Raw genomic sequence first — 16,998 nt, 5'->3', positions numbered from 1 at the left:
ACAGTCATCTTTCATTTTGAGTCTTTTGGGGAAATTATCATCTAGAGATAAGTAATGATGCCTTCCTTCTTCAGGTGCAGAAATTAAGAAATGCACAAATTACTGAGCTGAAGTAGCTGAAATATCTGCAATGACCTGAACACATTCACCTACAGACAGACAGACACACACACACACACACACACACACACACACACACCTATACCTACACACAGCTACCTTTCTTCTTAAGATTTAATTTTCTAGCCAGCCTGGAAGCAGCTTCAGAGAAAGTCCTAAGCTTCAGGCCCAGAACATTGTCAAGGGAGCCACGAGTCTCAGAACTGGGAGGAATGTCAGAGCCTGGAAGCAGCATCAGAGGAAGCCCCAAGCTTCAGGCCTGGAACAGTATCAAGAGAGCCACGAGCCTCAGAATCTGGAACAGTGTCATAGTGAGGCTCCAGCCTCAGCCCCAGGAGTGAGACATGGCCACCAGATGAATCAAGAGCACCACTTTCCAACAGTTGCTTCCAGAAGCTATTGTAAAAAGTTCCACTGGAAAAGAGCACCTGTGTCCCAGCTAGCATCCACTGCCATTTCTTGGTGGGAGATACCCTGCTACTACATTGCCTCAGCCTAAGCTACACCTCCAGTTGGAGGAGTGTCCACCTGAGCTGTAAAGAACCCTCTTACAGAAATACATGGAAACAGTTGCAGAAATCCACAACTAATGGAAGTTATGGAGGAGAGATAATATGAAGAAAGGAGTCAAGACCATGATTGGGGAAACCTACAGAATCAGATAACCCAAGCTAGTGAGAGATCACTGACTTAGGTCTGACAAATGGGGAACCTGCATAAGACCAAACTAGACTCCCTTGATATAGGTGACAATGGTGTGGCTGGAGCTATATATGAGGCCACTGGCAGTGGGTCCAAGATCTAACATTAATGCACAAACTGACTTATTGGAGCCTAGACACAGGGGTGTGGGAGTGGAGAGAAGCCTTGGTCCTGCCCCAAGAGATAATGGGACAGACTTAGTCCACTTCCTATGGGAGGCCTTACCCTCTTAGTGGACAAGATTGGTGAGGGGCACATAGTGCAAGAAATGGAGGGATTGGTAGGACAGGATGGAGGAGGAATTGGGATTGGAATTTACAAAAAAAAAAAAAAAAAAAAAAAAAATTTAATTTTCTAGCAGAAGTACTTGTCTTTCTCTTTTTCAATGAAGAAAGTATGCATGTGTGTGGGTGTCTATCTTTCAATTTTCATAAGGAAAAGGACAGAAAGAAAAACCACCGAGGCCCATAACCAGATTTATGTGTTGTCCCACCCTAATATCTGTATATCTACCCATCTGTGATGTGTTGGAGCATGTGAAGGGGCTGATTCTTCAGACCCAAAGCTGTAGTGTTTCCTTAACACATGCATCAGCAATATATCCAAGAGGCGTTCCAATGAAGGCCCAGTGTCGATAGCATAGCAGAAACGTAATGCCTCAAACCAGACCAGTGACATTTTGCAATGAACACTTGCAAAATAAAGATAATATAAATAAAAGGGTTTGCTGCATGACTCACTGTATTCACACTACAACTTCTATGACAAGATTTTTTCCTATTTTTTTTTTTTAATCTTTTATGTTTTAGGGAAAAATTGCAAGGGCAGAAGGTAGCTATGAAGAAATGGGGGAAATGAATGGGATCCAGATGCTTGATGTGAAAGACACAGGAATAAATAAGTTAAAAAAAATAAAAAGTCCTGTAGATGCAGCAAGCACATGAACACAGATATTCTGAGACAGTGATGGTCTGGTGAAGCTGCTAACAGTGGGGTGGTGGGGGTGGTCAGAGAGTGAGTGAAGGTTATTGGTATCAGAGAGGTTATGGGAATGAATTGAGGCTGGTGAAGGGTTTATGGTTTGTGTTTGATAGATGTAGTTCTCATGGTAATATTAAATGTGGTAGTGAAGAATTCCTGTTAGTCAGAGGTCATTGCACAAAGAGTCTAACAAGGCAGCTAGAGTAACTGCTCAAGATACTAGTAAGTCTGGGGAAGCTATGGTGTGATAGCATGGGCTTTCGGAAGAGCTATTGTGATGGCTGATTTTAACTTTTAATTTCACACAATCTAGAATCATCTGAGAAATACCTTTCTGCATGTCTGTGAGGGATTGTGTTGATTGTTGTGGTTGGTGTAAGAAGGCCTGCACATTGTAGGCAGCACCATTTCCTTTGCTTGTTATTCTGGCAGTATGAGTATAGGGAGAGCCAAAGAACTAGTGTGTATGTATTAATACATTGCTCTGTGCTTGACTTTGGATGTAATGTGACTACTTCTATCCATCTCCTGCAGTGTTGCATTCCCTACAGTGATGGATTTTAACATGGACTTATGAGCCATATAAGCCAAATCATCTTTTAATTGTATTTGTTAGGTTATGTTATCATATAACAGCAAAAAAGACTAACTCATCACTGTCAGCCACCCATTCTTCAATTTATGGATTAGGTGGGAAGCAGGATCATCCTTCAGCAGTGCTTGTAGGACAGAATATGTTGGAAATGGCTTTTGAAAGATGTGTTTTGACTAAAGTAAGGCTGTTGTTCAAGAGGAGGGACAATGGAAAGGAAGGGACCCTGCATTCTTTAGCAGATCATGTTTTATTAAAGTTGTCTTAGACTAGAGTATTCATTCTCAGTCTTGCTTAAAACATGTCAAATATAGAAGGCAATGTCTGGATAGTGCAGCAGATGAAAAGGAAGTTGATGAATAGGAAGGAAGCATGAAAATCAGCCCAAAGCTAGCAGGGAGTACTCAAGTGCTCAGCTCAATCTTTGGTAAGAGGGAGACTCTCTTTCCCTCCCTTCCTTCCTCCTCCTGTTTCTTCCCTTTTGTCCCCCCTCTCCTCTCTCCTCACCCCCACCCCATTTAAAATTAGTTTTAAAAACAAAACAAAACTTGTTAAACTTTGGAAAGAGCCAACCTGACTGACAGCTTTAAGAGTATAAAGAGATATTTTTGTCACTTGTAATTCACTTACAGAGTAACACTCTACCAGCATAATTCAAGAATGACTCATGAGGACTTATATAATGGCACCAGAGAGCCACTTACTTGAGGTAATCTGTTGTTGCCTTAGATTTTTTTTATATGGAATGCCCAATAGGGCTGTGTATGCCTCTGTGAAGTTCAAACTATTTAGTGGTACCGATCCTAGGATATTAGGCAATGCCAACAACTAGGGATATTCTCCCAAGAAAAGCTACAGGTATACAATAGAGGTAGATTAAAGGGGAAGCTGAAGTTGCCACAAGGAACTCTACTGGAAGGATGAAACTTCCAAACATATTGTACCTAAGTAATGTCATGTTCAGTACTAGTTGCTAGACAAGTAACTTCAACCTTTGTTGTTTCCTCTGCTTGGTTTCATTCTTGCTGTAGTCTAGTTTGTCCTTGAGTTTCTTTCATTGCTCCCTTTTCAAATGAGATTATTTAATATTATCTGTGTCTGATTCACTTTCTGATTTCATAAGTAATTGATTCTCAAAAGAGGCTTTACTTCAGACTCTTGAACCATGATGAAATGTTAAGGCTTACAGCAGTTTCAAAGATTAAAATAATCTATTTTTCATTCTTACATGGCTGTGACCCCTTGAGGATCAGATGTGGAATTTTATGTTTCTTTCTTTCTTTCTTTCTTTCTTTTTTTTTTTTTTTTTTTTTTTTTTTTTTTTTTTTTTTTAAGTATTTGGTGTCAGGTTGGCACATGGACTTCTAGTGGTTATACTCCATCTTCTATTTGGTTGGACTTAGAGTCACTAGGTAGTACATCTCTGGGTATATCTTTGAGGTCATTTTTAGAGAGAAACAACTAATAATGGAAGACTTAACTGCAGCATAGGTCAAGTCACTCCATGGATTAGATATTCAAGCTGAATGAATACAAGTTGAAAAAGATCAGACAAGTGCTTTCTGATTCTCCAAGATATATGCAATCAGCTTCATGTTCTCTCTGCTGTTGAGTGGGCCCTTAAACCATGAGCCAAAATACATCTATTCTCATGAAAGTTGCTTTAGTCAGGTATTTTAACAAAGCCACCAAACATAAGTGATAATCATGCCTTATATTGCAGTTATTTGCTGGCCCTTAAGCTTTTCCGGAGAAACCTGGGATTAAACGCAGGGTCAAGATTCCCGTTTGTGGTTAATGCTTCCAACAGCTTCAATGAGATGACTGGCAATGCCCATCTTAATTCCTAGAATGGTGTCCCAGATGGAGCACTGAACTACTCCTTGGTTCCTGTGGCCTGCTCTCAGTTTGACCTTACTACTCTAAGCCATTTCAGAAAAAAAGTTCATATTCTAAATCACAAATTGTCAGTATGAAATCTCTGATTGTTGGTATATGGAAACACATTTTATTCTATTTTGCTATTTGCCATTGTCTCCTGGTTGGGAATAGCAGGCTCAATATTTACCTATTTGAGCCAGTAACCATTGTAACCATCTCTAAAATGTAATTGATAATAGCCTTAATGACCTACAAAGGGTGATAGCCCCGTAAGCCAATTAAAAAGACTTTAATAAAACCATTTCAAGTTATTAGCCATTACTGTAGGCGAATACAGAAAATCAGGATGATTTTTTTCTCTTGTGGGCCTAAAAGACAGGAAAGCCTGCTTCTTTTTGTTTGAGAGTTCATTTTCTGTTCCTTTTCTCTCAGACCATCCATGTGGCCATTGTCTGTGCAGGATACAATGCCAGCAGAGATGTTGTCACCCTGGTCAAGTCAGTCCTCTTCCACAGGTAAGAACAGTTTCTGCTTGCACTCTCCTGGATTTGTGTGTCCTTGACCACCTGTATGTTGACCTGGAGGCTATACAAGAGCATGCTGTGAAAATGTAATTTTGCCCAAAATATGAGAACATTTAAAATGTTTAATAGCAGGCATTTGGTTTAGCTTCATAACTATCGGAGCCTCCAAGGACATCCCAAGTTAGATACTTCAGTTTCTGTTACCCCACACTCCCCAACTCTTTTTCTATATTCTTGTTGGCAGATTATGTTATGATCTGTACTACATCCCACCTAAAATTTCTATTTAAAGCTCTAACCCTTGATACTTTGAAATAGGACTATTTGTAGATAAAATTTAAAAAGAGAAGATTAAACTAAAGTAGCATATTGTGGTGGACTCTAATACAATATGGCTTGTGATAAACATATAAGACTAGGACACATGAATTCAGAAGAAGGACTGTGAATGTACTTAACTCAGGAACTTGACTTCAACTACTCAGACTTCCATGTCCTAGAACTGAGACAAAATGAATTTCTATTTACAGCTAGCCAGTCTGTTTTAGTTTGCTATGGCACCATGGATATTATAAAATTAGTTCCCCTGGTTGACATGCCCATTTTCTGGGTACCTCTGATTTTCAGAAATCCTTCTCTATGTTAGGCTAAAGGTGCTTTCTTGTAGATCATAATGAGATCAGTTAGAAATTTGGATCTCTCCCAATGCAACATGAAGATACTTCTTAGGGTTCATCTCTATACTTCTGCTTTCTCATTGGCATTTCTTTATGCCCTTGTATATTGGAGTTTATTTTATTTTTTTACATATCAATCCCAGTTCCCTCTCCCTCCCTCACTTATTCCCTCCCTCCCTCTTTTCCTCGCTGCCCCCTTACATGCATCCTGACCACCCTCCCCTTCCATGCCCCCACCCCTATTCCACATGTAGGGTGATACCATCCAGGATGGGTCATCTAAATCTGTCAAGTCATTTGAAGTAGGGACTATGACTTCTCTCCTGTCTCTAGGTTAAGGGAGTATCTATCCAAGGGCAATGTGCCCACAAGGTCCTTTTGTGCATCAGGAATACATACTGGTTCCACGGTCTTTGATCCCTTTGACTGCTCAGGCCTTCTAACTGAGACCCATGTTCAGGGGGTCTGAGTCAATCCCATGCTGGGTTCCCAGCTATCAGTCTGGGGCCTGTTAGCTCCTCTTTGTTCAGGTCAGCTATCTTTATGTGTGTCTGCAGTGTGGTCTTGTCCTCCCTCTCTGCATCTGGATTCTAGTTCAACTCAGTGTTTAGTTGTGGGTGTTTGCTTCAGTTTCCAACAGGTATTAGATGAGGGCTCAAATTGTTAGTTGGAGTCAGTCTTGTAGGCGTCTGGACATTTCTTTAGATTCAATTTTATTTTCAATCCTATAATGGCTCCCTCTTTTATGTTCTCTCTCTCTCCCTCTCCCTCTCCCCTCTCACTCCTCTCTCTCACTCCTGTCTTCTATTCCTCCCCTGACTCAATCATCCTAGTCCCACATGCTTTCCTATCCTTCCCTTCTCTTTTTCCTAGTTCCCTCTCCACTCACTGCCCCCCAGTCCCCATGTTCTCTGGAAAACTTGTCCCTTCCCCCTTCTGTGAGGCACCTTATATGCATCTCTTAGAATACACCTTGTATCCTATTTCCTCTGGTGGTGTGAATTATAGGCTGGTGATCCTTTGCTCTAGGTCTAAAATCCATATATGGGCAAGTACATACCATGTTCCTCTATTTGTGAGTGTGTTGTCTCATTCAGGATGGTTTCTTCAAGTTCCATCCACTTGTCTGTAAATTTCAAGATTCCGTTTTTTGTTTGTTTGTTTGTTTGTTTGTTTTTTCCACAGAGTAGTATTCCTACTTCAAATGACTTGACAGATTTAGATGACCCCTCCTGGATGGTATCACCCTACATGTGGAATAGGGGTGGGGGCATGGGAGGGGAGGGTGGTAAGGATGTATGTAAGGGGGCAGAGAGGAAAAGAGGGAGGAAGGGAGGGAATAAGTGAGGGAAGAAGAGGGAACTGGGATTGATATGTAAAAAAATAAAATAAACTCCAACATTTTCTTTATCCATTTTTCAGTTGAGGGGCAACTAGGGTGCTTCCAGGTTCTTGCTATTACAAATAGTGCTGCTATGAACATAGTTGAACATAGTCTTTGTTGCATGGATGAAGATTATTTGCATGTATGCCAAAGAGGGGGATTGCCGGGTCCTGTGGTAAACTGATTCCCATTTTCCTGATGAACTGCAATACTGATCTCCATAATGGCTGTACAAGTTTGCACTAGCACCAGCAGTGGAGGAGTGCAGCATTCCCCTTTCTCCACATGCTCTCCAGCATGAGTAGACATTGGCGTTTCTAATTTTAGCTATTCTTGCAGGACTAATATGGTATCTCAAAGTTGTTTTGATTTGCATTTCCCTGATAGCTAAGGATGTTCAGCACTTTCTTAAGTGTCTTCCAGCCTTTTTTTTTTTTTTTAATAGGGTTATTTAGTGTTTTGTTGACTAGTTTCTTGAGTTCTTTGTATATTTTGGAGATTATCCTTTGTCAGATGTAGGATTGGTGAAAATCTTTTCCCATATGTGGGCTGCCATTTGGTCTTGTCCACTGTATCCTTTGCCTTACAGAAGCTTCTCAGTTTGAGGAGGTCCCATTTATTAATTGTCAAGCTCAGTGTCTGTGTTACTGGAGTTATGTTCAAGAAGTGGTCTCTTGTATTAATTCTTTCAAGGGTACCTCCCACTTCTAAAAGGTTCAGTGTGAATGGATTTATATTGAAGTCTTTGACCCATTTGGACTTGAGATTTGTGCATGGCGATATACCTGGGTCTATCTGCAGTCTTCTACACCCTCATTCAGTTGTGCCAGTACCATTTGTTGAGGATACTTTCCTCCCCCATTGTATACTTTTAGCTGTTTTTTTCAAAAATCATGTATTCATAGGTGTGTGGGTTAATATCAGGACTTTCAATTCAATTCCATTGGTCTACTTGTCTATTTTTGTGCCAATACCAGGCAGTTTTCAGAACTATAGCTCTGTAGTAGAGCTTAAAGTCGGGGATGGTGATACTTCCTGAAGTTCCTTTATTGTACAGGGTTGTTTTGGCTAGCCTGGGTCTTTTGTTTTTTCATATAAAGTTGATTGTTGTACTTTCAAGGTCAGTGAAGAATTGTGCTGGGATTTTAATAGGGATTGCATTGAATCTATACGTTGTTTTTGGCAAGATTGCCATTTTTACTATATTTATCTTACCTATCCAAGAGCATGGCATATCTTTCCATTTTCTGGTATCTTCTTAATTTCTTTCTTTAAAGACACACAGTTCTTATTAAATTTGTCTTTCACTTCTTTGATAATTGTTACCCTAAGAGATACTTTGTGTTGTTTGTGGCTATTGTAAAGGGTGATGTTTCTCTGATATCTTTCTCAGCCAGTTTGTCCTCTAAATAAAGTAGTGATACTGATACTTTTTTTTTTTTTTTTTTTTTTTTTTTTAGTTTATCATGTATCCTGCTAGTTTGCTGAAGGTGTTTATCAGCTGTATGAGTTCCCTTGTAGAGTTGTTTGGACCACTTATGTAACCTATCATATCATCTGCAAATAGAGAAAGTTTGACTTCTTCCTTTCCAATTAGGAGTCCCTTGATCTCTTTTTGGTGTCTTATTGCTTTAGCTTGAACTTCAAGTACAATATTGAAGAGAAATGGAGAAAAGGGCAGCCTTATATTGTTCCTGATTTTAGAGGAAATTGCCTTATGCTTCTCTCCATTCAGTTTAATGAAGGGTGTTGGTTTACTGTATATTGTTTTTATTATGTTTAGGTATGTTCCTGTTATCCCTGATCTCTCCAAGACCTTTATCATGAAAGGGTAAGGGTGTTGAATTTCGTCTAAGGCTTTTTCAGCATCTAGGGAGATGTTCATGTGGTTTTTCTTTTTCAGTTTGTTTATTTTTTTATTTATTTATTTTATATAGCCAAGTCCATTTAACTGAAAACAAACATTTATAGACAATATTTGGGAATTTGGGTGCCATTCTTTCCAAACTACTTCCTGCTGGTGAGGGGCGCTGTCATGGGTGATTTGAAGAAGATTCAGAAATCCTGGCTGTAGTCTGTAAGGCTGCTTTGTCCAGCTGTTTTGAATGTAGGATCACCTCCTACTCTGTTTCAGGTGGTCTGGCTTGATCAAACCACATTAGTCTGGAAGGAATCCATAGCTTTTCATTTTCTGTGGAATCTAAAATAGATATCCTTTTCCCCAGTATCTTGTCCTTGAACTTAAATTTTGGAGTCAAAGCATTTTTTTTATTTATTATTTTACATGTCGATCCCAGTTCAGTCTTCCTCTCTCCCTCCTTCCTCCCCTCCCTCCCTCCCTTTTACCCCCTCTGCCCTCTCACATGCACCCTAGCCACCCTCCCTTCCAATCCCCCCACCCCAATTCCATATGTAGGGGAATGCCATCCAGTTGTGGTTATGTAGCTCTGACAGGTCATATGAAGTAGGGACTAGGGCTTCTCTCCTGTGTCTAGGTTAAGGCAGTTATCCCTTTATGGGGGATGTGTTAGCAAGGTACTTTGTGCACCAGGGATACATCCTGGCTCCACTGTCTGAGGTCCCTTAGACTGCTCAGTCCTTCTGGCTGAGACCCATATTCAGGGGGTCCTGAGTCAGTCCCATGCTGGCTTCCCAGCTATCAGTCTGGTAGTTAGCTCCTCCTTGTTCAGGTAAGCTGTCTCTATGTGTTTTTGCTGCCTGGTCTTGTCCTCTCCATCTGCATCTGTGTTCTACTTCGACTCAGTGTTTATGTAAGGGTGTTTGCTGCAGTCTTGTAGTTCTCTATACCTTTCTCTGTGTTCAATTTTATCTCAAACCAATATTGGCTCCGTCTTTTATGCTCCCTCTCTCTCTCTCTCTTCCCCCCCCCCCTCTCTCTCCTGTCTTCTATTCCTAACCGGGCTCAATCTTCCTGGTCGCACTTGTTTTCCTTTCCTCCTACTTCTCTCTCCATTCGCTGCCCCCCCCCCACTTACCCTGTGCTCTGGGGGACATATCCCTTCCAGGTTCTTTGAGGGACTTCATATGAATCTCTTAGAATACAACTTGTATCCTAGTTTCTCTGGTGGTGTGGATTATAGGCTGGTGACCCTTTGATCTAGATCTAAAATCCATATATTAGTGAGTCCATACTATGTTCCATTGTGTAGATGTGCCACATCTTCATTATCCATTCTTCATTTGAGGGGCATCTAGGTTGCTTCCAGGTTCTTGCTATTACAAATAGTGCTGCTATGAACATAGTTGAACACATGTCTTTGTTGCATGGATGTGAATCCTTTGGGTATATGCCTAAAAGGGGAATTGCCAGGTCCTGTGGTAAAATAATTCCCATTTTCCTGAGGAACCACCATACTGATCTCCAAAATGGCTGTATGAGTTTGCACTCCCACCAGCAGTGGAGGAGTGTTCCCATTTCTCCACATCCTCTCCAACATGAGTCATCATTGGTGTTTCTAATTTTAGCCATTCTGGCAGGAGTAAGATGGTATCTCAAAGTTGTTTTCATTTGCATCTTCCTGATATCTAATGATGTGGAGCACTTTCTTAGGTGGTTTTCAGCCTTTTTTATTTCCACCATTGAGAATTCTTTCTTCAGTTCTCTACCCCATTTTCTAATAGGGTTATTTGGTGTTTTGTTGACTAGTTTCTTGAGTTCTTTGTATATTTTGGAGATCAGCCCTTTGTCGGATAGAGGATTGGTGAAAAATCTTTTCCCAGTCTGTGGGCTGCCGTTTGGTCTTGTCCACTGTGTCCTTTGCCTTACAGAAGATTCTAAGTTTAAAGAGGTCCCATTTATTAATTGTTTCTCTCAGTGTGTGTGCCCCTGGAGTTAGGTGCAGGAAGCAGTCTCCTATACCAATTTGTTCAAGGGAACCTCCTACTTTCTCTTCTAAGAGGTTTAGTGTGGCTGGATTGCTGTTGAGTTCTTTGATCCATCTGACCTTGAGTTTTGTGCATGGCGACAGACATGGGTGTATCTGCAGTCTTCTACACACCCTCATCCAATTGTGGCAGCACCATTTGTTGAAGAGGCTATCATTACCCCATTGTATAATTTTAGCTGTTTTGTTGAAAACCAGGTGTTCATAGGTGTGTGGGTTAATATCAGGATTTTCAATTCCATTCCCTTGGTCTACCTGTCTATTTATGTGCCAATACCAGACTGTTTTCAGAACTATAGCTCTGTAGTAGAGCTTAAAGTCAGGAATGGCGATGCCTCCTGAAGTTCTTTTAATGTATAGGGTTGTTTTGGCTCTCCTTGATCTTTTGTTTTTCCATATAAAGTGGATTATTATCCTTTCAAGGTCAGTGAAGAATTGTGGTGGGATTTTAATGGGGAATGCATTGAATCTGTATATTGCTTGTGGCAAGATTGCCATTTTTACTATGTTTATCCTACCTATCCAAGAGCATGGAAGTTCTTTCCATTTTCTGGTATCTTCTTTAATGTTCTTATTATGTAGGTCTTTTACTTGTTTGGTAAGCGTTACACCAAGATACTTTATGTTGCTTGTGGCTATTGTAAAGGTTGATGTTTCTCTGATTTCTTTCTCTGTCTCTTTGTCATCTGAAAAAAGTAGGGCTACTGATTTTTTTGAGTTTATCGTGTATCCTGCTAGTTTGCTGAAGGTGTTTATCAGGTGTAGGAGTTCCCTGGTAGAGTTTATTGGGTCACTTATGTAAACTATCATATCATCTGCAAATAGAGACAGTTTGACTTCTTCCTTTCCAATTTGGATCCCCTTGAACTCCTTTTGTTGTCTTAATAGCATTAGCTAGAACTTCTAGTACAATATTGAAGAGATATGAAGAGAGAGGGCAGCCTTGTCTTGTTCCTGATTTTAGAGGAATTGGCTTAAGTTTCCATTCAGTTTGATGTTGGCAGTTGGTTTGCTGTATATTGCTCTTATTATGTTTAGGTATGTTCCTGTTATCCCTGACCTCTCCAAGACCTTTATCATGAAAGGGTGTTGAATTTTGTCAAAGGCTTTTTCCGCATCTAGGGAGACAATCATATGGTTTTTCTTTTTCTGTTTGTTAATATGGTGGATCACATTGATAGATTTTCGTATGTTAAACCATCCCTGCATTCCAGGTATGAAGCCTACTTGGTCATGGTGGATGATTTCTCTGATGTATTCTCGAATTTGGTTTGCCCGTATTTTATTGAGTATTTTTGCATCGATGTTCATCGGGGATATTGGTGTGTAGTTTTTTTTTTTTTTTTTTTTTTTTTTTTTTTGTGAGGCTTGGGTACCAAGGTTATTGTGGCCTCATAAAAAGAGTTTGGCAATGAACCTTCTGTTTCTATCTTGTGGAACAGTTTGAGGAGTAGTAGTATTAGTTCTTCCTTGAATGTCTGGTAGAATTCTGCACTGAATCCATCTGGCCCTGGACTTTTTTTGGTTGGAAGGCTTTCCATGACTGCTTCTATTTTATTGTGGGTTATAGGTCTATTTAAGTTGTTGTCTGTTCTTGATTTAATTTTAGTAAGTGATAGTTATCCAGAAATTTGTCCATTTCCTTTGCATTTTCAATTATTGTGGAATACAGATTTTCAAAGTATGACCTGAAAATTGTCTGGATTTTCTCTGTGTCCGTTGTTATGGTCCCCTTTTTGTTTCTGATTTTGTTAATTTGCATGTTCTCTCTCTACTTTTTCGTTAATTTGGATATAGGTTTTTCTGTCTTGTTGATTTTCTCAAAAAAACAACTCTTCGTTGCATTGATTTTTTTTTTTTTTTTTTTTGTATTGTTTTCTTGGTTTCTATTTTGTTGATTTCAGCCCTCAAGTTGATTATTTCCTGGCATCTACTCCTACAGGGTGTATTCTCTTCTCTCTGTTCTAAGGCTTTCAGTTGCGCTGTTAATTCTCTTATTTGACTATCCTGTTTTCTTGATACACTTAGTGCAATGAACTTCCCTTGTAGTAATGCTTTCAAGGTGTCCCATAAGTTCGTGTCCTTATTCTCGTTGAATATTAGAAAGTCCTTAATTTCTGTCTTTATTTCTTCTTTGACCCATGTGTGGTGCAATTGCACATTGTTGAATTTCCTTTAGTTTGCAGGTTTTCTGCTATTTGTATTGTTGTGGAATTCCAATTTTAAAGCATGGTGGTCTGATAAGATACAGGGGACTATTCCTATTCTCTTGTATCTGTTGAGGTTTGTTATGCCACCTAGTATGTGGTTGATTTTAGAGAGGGTTCCATGTGGAGTAGAAAAGAATGTATATTCTTTTGTGTTTGGATGGAATGTTCTATAGATATCTGTGAACCCCAGTTGAGACATATCTTCTGTTAGTTTTTTTTTTTTTTTTTTTTTTTTTTTTTTTTTGTTTCTTTGTTGAATTTCTGATTTGTGGTCCTGTCTAGTTTTGAGAGTGGTGTATTGAAGCCTCCCACTATAAGTGTGTGAGGTTTTATATGAGCTTTGAGCTTTAGTAGTGTTTCTTTTACAAATGTGGGTACCTTTGTATTAGGGGCATAGATGTTCAGAACTGAGACTTTGTGTTGATGGATTTCTCCTGCAATGAATACGAAATGACCACCTTCATCTTTTTTGATTCATTTTGGTTTGAAGTCTCACTTGTTAGATATTAGGATAGCCAGGCCTGCTTGCTTCTTGGTTCCATTTGATTGGAAAATCTTTTCTCAACCCTTTACCCTGAGATAATGTCTATCTTTGAATCTCAGATGTGTTTCCCCCATAATATTGGGGGAAGGAGACAAGAGAACACAAACACAAGATATAGTACGTTTAAACATCTTGAAATTATAATATAAGGATAAAAGCTGAAAAATTATGCTATTTTAGCTAGAGATTAAGTAAACCTTTTCCTGTTTCTCCCAAATAGAATCAGAGTTTATGATCTCTCAGTACAAGCAACCAGTATATACACACAAAATTTTTATTTGTTAATTATTTCCCTGGCTCATTCAGTGTGAAATGCACATAATTCCAAAGACTATAATTTTGGGTGAGTTAATATACACAAACAGAAAAATCACAAATCCAAATTTTAAAACTTACTCTTAAAATCACAGGACCCACAGGTCATTTTCATTCCTTATGAAGATGTCACACTGTCACTTATTTGCTCATCAGTCTCCCTTAGAATGACAAGAATTATCAGTTGCCAATCTGAACAGTTGGGGAGATACAACTTTCAAAACACAAGTTTCTTTTCTATATTGCCATATTTTCTATGCAGTTTCTAACATCTCCCACACTCTCATTGCTGCCTTTAACCGGGCACTATGAAGAATGAGCATGAGTTAGATAGGAGATTCTCAGCCACAATGTCATTATTCCTTGTCTCTAGGATAATAGAGAGTTCCTCCCTGTTGGAGTCTAAAAGTCCATTCTTTCAGGAGAGGCTGTTTATATTATTAAAGGTACTCATTTTTTTTTGCATGTGTGTCTCAATCATGATAAAACTTTAATTCTTTAGTATTGTTTTTGAGCAAAATTTCCTTACTATTGCTTTAGCTGTTGTTCACATAAACTGGTAGTTATTGAAACTGTAAGAATCTAATTGAGAATAAACTTGTACTTCAATTGTCTGTACTGCACAAAGATGTCAATTTTCAAATAGCAGTTTTATTAGCAGCTGTGGAAGGTATACAGTCTTTCCATGGAAGAGAGCACATCCAAGAAGGGAGTTTATTACTGGTGTGTAAAATGAAAATGAAGACTGTACTGTGGCAATGTGTGCTTGACTCTTCTGGACCAGGTGACCCTTGGAGTTACTCTATCACCTTGAAATTATATAAATAAAAATGATCGTGAATTGATTCTTTAGTTCCATGAGAGAAGACCTGCTCTTTCTCGCTCCTGGACATATGAATTTGAGCAATGACTTAGCCCTCTTGGTACTCAGTTGTATTTTCTGTGAAATGGAGGTTAGCAACAGTATCTTTCTTAAGCAAACACATACTGGTCACTGGAGTATCTTGACAACATATAGAAGAGAATTTACTGTAGGGTAAGAGTGACAGCATGTGTTGAATAGGTAAACAGCAAAATAATTCTAGATGTTCTAAACAGGATGGTTTATATCAGTCTTTTGCTATCTTTTAAAATACATGTTCACTGTCACCAAACATCGTAGAAGCAAAATTGATTTAATATAGCAAAGAAGGTTTTAAGTGAAAATATGATGAAAAAGCTTGTCTGGAAATAAATCTAATTACTGTAATTAACAGTGAGAGCCAAAAGAAGTATCCTGCACCACTATTAATCTATTATTATTTGCATTAGGGAGGTATTTCATTTGTCAATGTATTTTATATTCCTGTGCTAGTTAAAACCTATAATGTACATAGAAGCAATAAAGGTATTTATAGCTGGACTTGCTTAGTAGGAAGTCTTTCAAACATCATTTTCGTTTAATATCCAAATAACTATCAACAACAAATCAATTCACAATCAAGATAAATGATGAATGGGTGTTTATTGGGGACAATTACAAAGAAAATAAAACACTGGAGTGTATCTATGCTATTCCTACCACATCCACTGACCCATCAGAAAAAGCGCACCAAGGAAAGCCAGAGATAAACCTGCCCTCTTTATGCTTCCATCCACCTGAAGCTACACCCAAAGGAATGTGGCTGCCATTTCAGGTCTAAAGAAGATTTTAAGCTTCATGCAAAAATTATATGCAGTGATAACAAATGTCAAGTATACTCTAGTAAAAGGAAAGATAAACATACACAAATTAAAACCTACTATTGCAAGAGCAACATTAAGCAATAGATATATACTACATGTCCAGTGTACATGTTCAGTATCAGGGTAAAGGCATCACAGAGATTGCTCTGTGACTTAGATTTACATTACTGGAAAATCTAAATCTTGTCCATTTAAGATAAGAAAGAGTATAACTACAACTATATAGTCTTCAACCTCATCAGAGACCTGAGAAGGAAAATAACAACACTAGGGTAGGCTGGAAGTGCAAGTGTGCGATTTCCAAAAGTGGAAATCAAGACAGAAAGAGCAGGCTACCTGGACAGTCACTCAGGTTCTCACAGCAACGCCATGGCAACCAACTTTGGCTAAGGTCTAATGAATCAGATGCACTATCTCAGAAGCAGGAAAATTGTCCTATCCTGACATGCATGGTTCATCAATCTTCTTTAAGTTTATCTCATGCAAGCTCATTTAGGACAGCATGTCTAAAATCAGCGGTCCAGGTAGTTCTTTTCCCAAGAGGCCAGTAGCCACAAAGAGAATGAACTCCACATGGACTGTCATCAGTGACCAAGATACTCTTGGGAATAGCCTAGTGCTGTCAGGAGCACTTATGTCTCGTGTCAACGGAATATTAATATTAAAACATTTAAATTCAGTACTCCGTAAGATCAAATATTCATGTCTGACTAGCCTCATATATATATATATATATATATATATATATATATATATATATATATATATATGAAGCATGGGTAACTATAATCTGTAATTCTCAGCAATATAGTAATATAGTTGCTCAATGGCTGAAGCATCCCAAAATAATTTATCAAGGATAATGACTTCAAAACGGTGTGTGTGTGTGTGTGTGTGTGTGTGTGTGTGTGTGTGTGTATGACAGAGATAGAACTGAAATGTCTTGACTAGAGGTAGAACTGTTACATGCAATACAATAAAATATTAAGTTGTAAAAATATACAAAATATTTTCATATAGTTTTATATTTTATTTTATTTCATAAACAGAAAGAAGACCCTACTTAGTCAACATACAAGAATCTAACAAATTATCTATAACTAAGAGTTGCTAAATTTAGTTAACAAGAAGATATGTTAATCTACCTATATCCTATCCCAACCATACCCTTCCCATCCATACCTCTAAATTTCTGTAAGAGATATCCGAGTCTAGCTTTCACCTTCCATACTCAACCCTACAACTTAAAACCAACCCTAAGCAGGTGATAATTATCTCTTTTTCAGTGACAAGAAAACAAGAACAAAAATAAGAAAAAATACCCTATTCCAAACTGTAGGGAAAGGGGGCATCAATGGGACCTGTAAAGAAAACAAACAAACAAATAAATAAATAAAGCAATGGAAAATCTCTAGAGAAGTAGCTGTAACATTTTTAG

The 16,998-nt window shown here is 38.6% G+C and overlaps 1 protein-coding gene across 1 annotated transcript in view; it reads left to right on the top strand.

The window, feature by feature from the left end:
• Large1 (LARGE xylosyl- and glucuronyltransferase 1) overlaps nucleotides 1–16,998 on the top strand; it is a 311,517-nt gene that overhangs the window by 107,004 nt on the left and 187,515 nt on the right. The window contains exon 3 of the mRNA XM_051181466.1: nucleotides 4,709–4,791. Within this exon, the coding sequence (XP_051037423.1) occupies nucleotides 4,709–4,791 (83 nt within the window). The remainder of the gene's footprint in view (nucleotides 1–4,708; nucleotides 4,792–16,998) is intronic.

The sequence above is a fragment of the Phodopus roborovskii genome, unplaced genomic scaffold (assembly GCF_943737965.1).
Source record: "Phodopus roborovskii unplaced genomic scaffold, PHOROB, whole genome shotgun sequence".
In the NCBI taxonomy this organism is placed as follows: domain Eukaryota; kingdom Metazoa; phylum Chordata; class Mammalia; order Rodentia; family Cricetidae; genus Phodopus; species Phodopus roborovskii.
This window is presented reverse-complemented; position numbering and strand designations above follow the sequence as displayed.